The sequence below is a fragment of the Haplochromis burtoni genome, unplaced genomic scaffold, assembly GCF_018398535.1.
Source record: "Haplochromis burtoni strain Fernald_Lab_line unplaced genomic scaffold, NCSU_Asbu1 Contig_76, whole genome shotgun sequence".
Classification (NCBI taxonomy): Eukaryota; Metazoa; Chordata; class Actinopteri; order Cichliformes; family Cichlidae; genus Haplochromis; species Haplochromis burtoni.
The window spans coordinates 201,272-210,507 of record NW_024582437.1 but is presented as its reverse complement, the minus strand read 5'-3'; the positions used below and the strand labels follow the sequence as shown (position 1 = coordinate 210,507).

At 41.8% G+C, this 9,236-nt stretch overlaps 1 protein-coding gene across 1 annotated transcript; it reads left to right on the top strand.

Annotated features, from left to right (window-relative positions):
• Window positions 1–1,077: 1,077 nt before the first annotated feature.
• Window positions 1,078–5,566, top strand: LOC102301424 (transmembrane protein 74). Its single transcript, XM_005924320.2, has 2 exons — window positions 1,078–1,246; window positions 1,887–5,566. The coding sequence occupies exon 2, from the start codon at window positions 1,954–1,956 to the stop codon at window positions 2,797–2,799; it is 846 nt and encodes a 281-aa protein (XP_005924382.1). The 5' UTR covers window positions 1,078–1,246; window positions 1,887–1,953; the 3' UTR covers window positions 2,800–5,566.
• The last annotated feature ends 3,670 nt before the right edge of the window (window positions 5,567–9,236 follow it).

The following is a 9,236-nucleotide window of genomic DNA, read 5'->3' as shown; positions in this document are numbered from 1 at the left end:
GCTGGTAGTTCGTACTTAGCATTTAGTTTACAAAGTGACACTCTCAAAGAGTCATTTGATTAATATGAATCCTTGAGTATGGTACCAAGACGAGTACGTGGAAGATGTAGAATGAATAATAATGTGTATGTGTTAGTCCCCATAGGGAAAAAGTTCCTCTGCATTTAACTCATTCACCCAGTGGGCAGCCACCAATGCAGCGCCCAGGGAGCAGTGTGTAGGGACAGTACCTTGCTCAGGGGTACCTCAGGGTAGCCGTTCAGTGGAGTTGAACCCCCGACCTTCCGATCATGGGGCCACCACTCTACCTACTGAGCTATGTGTGGTTTAAAAAGAGATGTCCTGGCAAAGGATGCATCACTGCTGGAAAGCAAAGATGATTAGCAGACAGAGCAGCAGCTGAAATATCACTAGAGCCTTATTGCCAAAGCAAAGCAAACAGAAAAAACTTTTGTTTTTATATAAATCATTAGTGGTCACCCACAACATTAAAAGCACTGACAGGTGACGTGAATGACATCAATCATTGTTCCAAAACAGTAACACTTTGAAAAGTCTGACCCTCCCAGCCTTTGTTTGCAGAACAGTTATACACACATCACAGCAAAGGCTATTTCCAAAGACAGCAGCTCCCCTCTGCAGAACAACAACAAGAAGCCCAGAGTACTGACCCAGTGCCCAGACCTATCCCAGTAAGCAGAGGAGTCCCCACTGTAAACTAATTTAATTCCCTTATCTTTACTGCAATAGCATCTCTGTATGAATTGTCTCTGTGGGGGTTTAACATTGCCTTCATAGAGACATTAGGAATCTTTCCTAAACTCCTAATTTCACCAAGAGACTTTTTTTTTCAATTTGTTGATGGCATTTGAGCTTATACATTATTTACGATATTTCCAAGTATAGTGCGCTGGAGCTTTACAACTATTAACTGGCATTTCGGTGCCATTCATAAGGATTCCCCTCGGCCCTTCAAGTCTTGGTTTCTGTTGACGGACAGCGATCGCAATCGACTCACAGATAGTAGCGCTCCTTTCAGCGCCACATCGTGGGCGTCGCAGGCTGTGTGTGTGTGGGAGGGACTAAGGGGAGAGCTCCCCTCAGTGCAGCCGGTCTGCCAAAGCACTGAGCAAGCTCAGAATATATTCAAAGCATATCTACCGATAAGGCTTTTTTTGTCTGCCTCCGTTGTGTGGTATCATCCGCTGTGACGGAGAGAAGTCGGAAGGGATGCTTAAGTAACGCGGTGAGTTTATTTCTGTTTATTAATGCAGCTTGAGGAGGATTGAGGGGGTTTTTTGTGTGTGTTTTTTTAGTCAGGGATTAGAAAAAATATGCATCGCTGGTCCAACCCTTATGCAGAGGAGCATCTCATAGCTTACGCTGAATCCAAATTAAGTGTGCAGGACGATTAGGGTATATTTTAGTGGTGCTTTTATTTAAAGCTACTGATGCTTTTTTACTGGGAGTATATGCACTCGGGCTGATAGTGGTTATGAATCTCTCTGCTTGCAGGGATTAGTTAAAGCTCAGTTTCACAAAGGTGTTTATGGATCAAGCACTGTATATTTTAAAACAGAATTAAAATAGATAGCTTAATCTCGATTTGTACGTTTTGCTTACCTAATTGGATTAAGAGTCATTTGGCTAATCACTGGCATATAAGCGCCTTTTAAGGTCCATTCTTAAACCATCTCATCAACTTTAAAGTGGTCTTTTCGTCAGCATTACTCTATTTTAACTATATGTGTATTCTTCATTTTACGCACAAGTTTTAGCGCATTCGTGAATTATGAAATGTGAGAAAAAGAAGAATGTTATCTACAATGACAGGAATCTCATTTATAAGCACCGTTAAACTTAGACGTGGTCTGTGTTCTTATTAGGGATGCTGTGGAGTGAAAACATCGTGGGAGGAAGGCTCAGAGTGAACCAGCGGGTGGTGAAACACGAATGGCTTCCCCAGAGCTGCTTCCCGCAAAGGAGGGAGGAAAACAACCCGACATTTCCGACGCCCTTGACCGCGTTTCGGCCAAGCTGCATGCCCGCAAGTCGAGTGGATCAACAGGAGGAGCGATCCCGGGGGAGGGCGCCTGTAACCCGGTCCGCAGCTGCCATGGCCGGTGTCTTTCAACACCAAGGACAGCGCAGCGCAAGGCGGGCGCGGAGATTAAACTTGGTCACCTCGGTGAGGAAAAAATTCGAGTTTGTTGCGACGAGGAATTAGAGACATCTTTCACCTATATCGACGAGAATGTCAACCTGCGACTGGCCAGCCCGGAGTCTAGTTGCAAAAGTACTCACAGAGCCGTGCGCAACGGCGAGCCCTGCTCTGAGACTCTCCCCGAGCTTTCTTTTATGTCCGAGGATGATCTCTCCTTCGGGGAGGGCTCCGGGAATTCTATAGACTACGGCTTTATCAGTGCAGTCACGTTCCTGGTAACCGGGATCTCGTTGGTGATCATCTCCTACGCTGTGCCCAGGGATGTGGTGGTGGACCGCGATAGCGTGTCGGCGAGAGAGATGGAGAAGCTGGAGATGGAAAGCGCCCGGATAGGTGCCCACCTGGATCGCTGCGTCATCGCGGGACTCTGCTTGCTCACGCTGGGCGGCGTGGTGCTCTCCACGCTGCTGATGATCTCCATGTGGAAGGGAGAGATGTATAGAAGAAAGGTCATCGCTTATTCCAAGCGTTCGGCCAAACTGTACGGCTCGATCAACCTGAAAACTAGATCCAGTCCCAGCCACTCATCCGGGCAGTATTCCTTAGAAGATGAAGTGGAGGAAACTATTACCTAAGCTGCTGCTCTGCATATAAAAGAATTGTGATTAACTGGGATATAATACCATTCACACTGTCATTCTCTAACATATTCTGTACTTATAATTTCAAACTGTAAGTTTGCAACATTTTTATCTAATAGTGTAGCAACAGATCAAGCCTCCAGTTACATTTCCACGTGGCAAAAAGAGTGAACAAGAAAAGCATCCAAAGCAGTTATTACCAGAAATCTATTATTTGGAATTAAATTATTCCCAAATGATCTTTTTATGACTAAACTATTAGAAAAAAAGTGCAGGGAGAGCATTAAGAGCTTTGTGCCACAAACATTGTATTTATTTATTTTTTTTGGCTCAAGATACAATCCCTGAGAGCTTCCATTTATTACTAAGGTTATTCATATTTAATGCAAACACCAAAATTGCACATAGGCACATTTCAGGAAGTAGGGGGATGCTTGTGTCCCCAGAGCAGGAAAGTGGGAGTAAGATGGGATGTATCGTTGTCCCTGTTTACTGTCACATGGGCGAATAGGCTCAGCAGTCCACATGGTAATATCCAGTGACAGTCCCTCTCTGGTGCAGTGCTGAGGTAAGCCAGTAAGGCTGGCTTCATGCATCTAAGCCAAAGCTGCACATTGATTTGATAGTTATGACAAATTTGACTGCAGTTGACAGCCATCACATCCACTCTGCACCTTCCTCTGCTCTCTGTTGATCTGCCCTGCTCCTCTTTCTCAGCTTCTTGCCTCACCTTCTCGCTGCCACAGCAGATTTCCCCTCCCCCTGCAGACCTTCAGCATATTTTAGACTTACACGCCTGCGGGAGGGGTCCCAAAAGACCACAACCCAAGTGCCTGTTACGTTTCAAGGTTGAGCAAGCCTGTGCTTACCAGTCTCTTTCCATCTTCTGCTACCTGAGGATGGACTTAAGAACAGCTAATCACAGATGAAAGCGCTGCCCTATTTCCCAAATGGAAAGCTGTCACTACTTCAAAGAGCTAATTACCTCTCTTAAGTGATGTCTCACTCTTTTTTAAAAGGTTATGTTTGATGTTATCACACTGATTTGCTGAGTAAAAAAAGAGAGAGAGAAAAGAAATGCAGGTGAGCACATAGAGCTTAGGAAAAGAGGTTTATCCTGTGCAGACTTGCTAAAAATGTTAATGCTCTAGTGACCTGACAAGGTGAAGACCTGCTTCTGTCTCTTGGTTGAGGAGGAATTCACTTTGGTCTAGGCTTAGTCTGAGTTAAAAGAACCTTATGTTTCTCCTTGATGGTTTTTAATGCAGGCTGAAAAAAAACCTATTAAAAATCTCACACAATTGTCTTTAAAAAAAAGTCATTTTTTGCACTTAAGGCTCATAAATCATGCATGAAGCGCTAATTCTTATTTGCATATATTCTTATGAACAGCCAAATGTTGCATTCTGCAAGACGAGTTCAAGTGACTCTTACTGTTACCTTAGTCCTTTCTTTTCTCGGGCTGTGTGACCCTATTTCAAGGCTTACATTCAAAACGACATGAGTCAGCCTCTATTAATGAGATGCGGAGGCTTATTAGTCGATGGTAAACAGCTCGGGGCTGTTGCTGTGCTTTTGTTTGTTTGTATTGCTTCTATATACTGTCAGAGCATATACATGCATTCTGAATGACATTCAGTTGATGGAAGATGGGAGATGATGGAAAAATGGCCTGACATTTATGTATGAGCCCGGATTTTGTCAACAATGGACTAATGCAAGTTTTTGTTATTAGAGCATTTAATTTCCTGTGTGTACATCCCTGAAGAGCAACCATTATATTTCAAAATTGCAATAAAACACTAAATGCAGACATTTCCAGGAAAGGTAATAAAAATTAATGATCCAAATAAGGCAAATTGTCCTGTTCTCTTCATAGGAGCTGTAAATCTTAATCATATTTCAATGAGAGGGCTTTCCTGGTCTCGTTGGCTGAGGAGGTGAAGTGCAACATCCAAGTTGGGTTGCTAGATTCTCATTTCTTCCCACACTTCCTCTTTCTTTCACACTCCCCAGCAATTCTTCATAAAATTAAACCTGTTCATCACTGATAGGTCAACACCAACGGAGCCACTGCCAAAAATTCTGAATGATACTATTGAGCAATTGGATCAAAATCCAGAAATATAACACTGCACTGCCTTTAATTTACAAATGTTGCAACATCTGTGACAATGTCACTCTTGTAACACACAGAAGGCCATAAATCCCAGAGGGGGGCACACATCAAACTCACATCAAAGAGCATCATGTGTGGTATATAATGCATTATGCTGTAGGTTTTCACATACTATTCTTTTCCTGCTCCCATTTTTCCTCTGTATCTCCCATTCTTCTTTCTGTCCTCCTCCTCACAGCCAACACCGGGCTTCCCCTCATACAGCCAACTAAATGTGTTCGGGGGATTTAATCAGGGGATTTGCTTGAAGCGACAGCATTTTACACGCCAAGCTCAAGTGTATTTCCAGAGGTTTCATGCATAAGCTCTTTATCCTTCAGCAGTGCACAGCTAAATCACCCTTATTGATATTTGGTTGACTTCTCCGTAAGTCGATCCTTTCGGGTAAGGCTGAGGTGCAGTCAAACTGCTGCCATCAGCTAATTTCCCAAAGGTGATATTACACTCCCCATCCTGTCATTGCTAAGACTACACGTATGTGTGTGAGTATGGGTGTATTTATATGAGTTGGCATAGGTGTTACGTGTCACCTTTTCTAGATTAAAGAGTTGCTGACCTGAAAATTTCATTTCAAACTGTTTCTGTGGACACAGAGTCCAAAGATGGTCTACAGAGGTTTTAAATGCAGGCAGTGGATGAGAAAGCTATATTATATATATATTATAATATATATATAATATATAATATATATTAATATAGATACATATTATATATATATAATATATATATTATATATATATATATAGATATATATATATATAATATATTATATATATATATATATATATATATATAATATATCGTGTGTGTGCTGTGTGTGTGTGTATACTTGAGTATTATCTGTGTGTGTGTGTGTGTATGTGTGTGTGTGTGTGTGTGTGTGTGTGTGTGTGTGTGTGTGTGATATTCTGTATCTCTGTAAATGAATATATGTACACATAGCGTCAATTCACAATAGTAACTTCAAAGCACATGTCAGTTTTATGATTAATGCCTCAGTTTTTTTAAAAGAGGGGGAAGATGTATTTTTATCTTAAAGTCCTGCATTCAGGGCAGGAAATCTGAGAACCCACCAGCTAGTCTGCTGACTGAGCCTCTAGAGATAATGGCTAAGTTTTGGGGGATGTAGCCAGCAGATATCTGGGCCAAGACTTTCGGTTATGTCTGTCCATCATCAAATGTTCTCCTTTAGATGTATTAGGATGTCATAGTGGAAATACATTTTACCAGTCTGAACTGCAGGGTCAAATTCATGCTGCACAACACCATAAAACATCATAAATGTCAACGAAATGACAAGCATGCACCCGCTGCCTCGATGCCCCTTCTCTAGCTTCCAGTATTGGAGACTTTTCCATTGAAGACTGCTCTTTGGCCTCTCCACACATCAGATTCTCCACACAGAACGTGCACGAGAGGTCAGTTTTGTGTGCAAGTTTGAGCAATCAGAACACACCCACCGCACTGGAAGCGGACCAGAGGGCCACAAGGACAAGGGGAGATTAGCCAACTTTAAATTGGATATGATTTGGGATTTTTATGGGCAAAGTCACAGAACTTTGTGATCAAACTGCTAATTCCTAAAACGTTTAATTCTTCTTCAATTGTTGGCTGTGTAAATTTTTGTGGTTCCTGTGTCTTTTAACAAAAAAACAGAAACAACTGGCTCTCATTGGTCATACATATTAGATAGTGTACATTCATGGCTATCCTGTGTCTGCTCTCTGTCTATCAGTGGAGAGTGAGGCCCACAAAAAAAGTTTCCATTCTGATTGATTGCTTTGGAGGAGAAAGCTAAAGCCAAACTCTTTGGGGATATGACTTCATTCTTGGTTCTTCCCTCCACCACCGTACTAAGACAGGATATTTTTAGTCAATATGCATATTGGAGTTTTTGGAAAGCTCATTGTCCGCAAAGCTCACTGCTATGGATGCACTTAGCTGGGCTGTTTTACATTTAGACTCCAAGAACATCCTTGTTCAGGCTCATCCAAGCCCCTTCCCGCGGTTTCACTTTTAGATGACATCAAAGCTTTTGAAAAATACTTTTATGCTGCCTGTGTGTGTTTTTTTCTTCAGCTAACTTTATTACCATATGGTCCCTCCTACTCAGTACTGTCTTGTCTTTCTTTCGCTTGTGCCATACCATTTTGTAAGCCTCAGCGGTTCAGCAGTTTCCTATGCTGTGTAGTAAGACTGAACAAAACCCTATTCTTACAAGAAAATACCACAACTACTGCTCCATGTCAAATCGATTTACGTCTCTGGTCAGCCGTGTTCTGCATGGCTGACACTGAAACAGTCCTCAGAATTGCTCTGTCACTCCCTCGCTGGCAAACCTCAGTGATGCCTCTTTAGCTGCCTCATCCCACAGCCGGCAATAAGGCTTGCCATAACCAGATACAAGAACGTCTGCAGGGCCATTTCCTGTGTTGTACTTGGCACCTTAAAATCACTTTCTCAGACGGATAAACTATCAGTGCTTTGGCTGCTATGGTGGATGAGAGAGGAAATGAGGTGATCGGTTAGATCAATCTTACAGTAAAACCACTCAGCCGCTGCAAGGAGGCAATGCAGGTTACATCTCTCTCCCTGTGTCTCTCTCAGCCTCTCTGATCATCCACTACAGTGAATTTTTAATGCACTGTTTGCAATGGCAGAGGCTGTGCCCCTGCCAGTGATGTGGTTACACAGTGGCTGCTTTAACAATACCATTACCATGAGATTTGCATTGCGCTCAATGCCTCCTCAGCTTAGCAGATGCCTGTAATGCAGACGTATTGCACAACAAATCATAGGATTTGTTCACCTCTTGATCACCTCGCTGTTTAGCCCCTTCTGTTGTAAATCACACAGTACTGCTGGGATCTATTGATTTAATTTGTATCAAATTACTAATGTGGTTATTTGTCATGCATGGCCTCCATGTATGCTTGTTTTCCCCTATTATGCCTATGCATTTACCTCTAATTATAGAAAATAATGATTGCTTGCAAGTTTGCTGCAGTAAATTTTCTAGGTGGCGCAGAGTGTGTCCTTGAGAACAATTTCACCAAGCCAAGAAAGCGGTTTGTTTTTCTTCTACAACGTTGGAACAATGCAATGGAAATATTCAGCACATTTACATCTATACTGCCTCGAATGATTGTGTGTTTCTATTTTTTCAGCTGTGCTTTAAGCTAAATGCCAGTTCTAGCATGTGCACAGTTACTATGTATGCTGATGTGTAACTAGTATCGTGTTTATTATACTTATGATAGCATGCATTCTGCTTGGGTTAAACATAAAACGCAACTCAAGAAGATATGGAAATAGGAACTGGTGAGCATGTGTATGTGCATAAAATCAGTCGATCCCTAGAGCATAGTGACTAGTATCGCAAGAAAAAAAATCAGGAAGCTGACCTTTCAAGATCAAATCAGCAAGCTTGTTGTCTTTGCTTCTACTGACAGCAAAACTATTGCCATAAAAGCCTGCCAATATAATTACATTTCCATGTTTGGATGAAAACTGCAGCTTGCTGATACATCCACAGATGTTTAACTCAAAGAATAATACTGTTTCCACCTCCAGGAATAAATCCAGTCTCCTTGTGTTCATTTGTTCATTTGCAGTTTCAGCTCTTCCTACATGCCGCTTGAAAAACAGAAATCAGCATTATCTGGAATTCAGCAGCAGATAGAGGATAGACTCTGGAGGGAGTCAGCAGCAGTGTTTGGTCTGAGGCCCAGACCAAAAGCAGGCGATGCAAAGCTGACTGCAGCACTGCATTTCATTTTCCCTGCAGTGTTGTGTTACTGATTGGTATCAGTCTGCTGAGAGATGATACTGACTGGTGGAGAGAGGGAGGTTGTCGATAGGGTGAATACACCTTGAAATCTTAAAATAAGACCTCTTTTATTGATTATGTTGTGCAAAGTCGGTCCTTTCAACAGCAAATAGATCAGGTCCAGAAAAAAAGAGAGAATCTAAATAATAAAAAGAGCTCCCTTTTTTTCAAGAGGTATTCAGAGTCTTTACTTTAAGTGAATTTGCAATAACATAAATGTGAAGCTACAAATTTGTAAGTAAATATATTACATTAAAAACTAAAAAGCCTTATGTGAAAATGCCTTACTCTGGGTTAATTATGCATTACAAGCTTTCAAAGAATTATAAAACAAATATTGCATGAGTGGTAGCTTCCCAATGAATTGAGCCTTAGCTTGAATCCACAGCCAACAAGCTCTCCAAAGCTGAACAAAATGTAAAG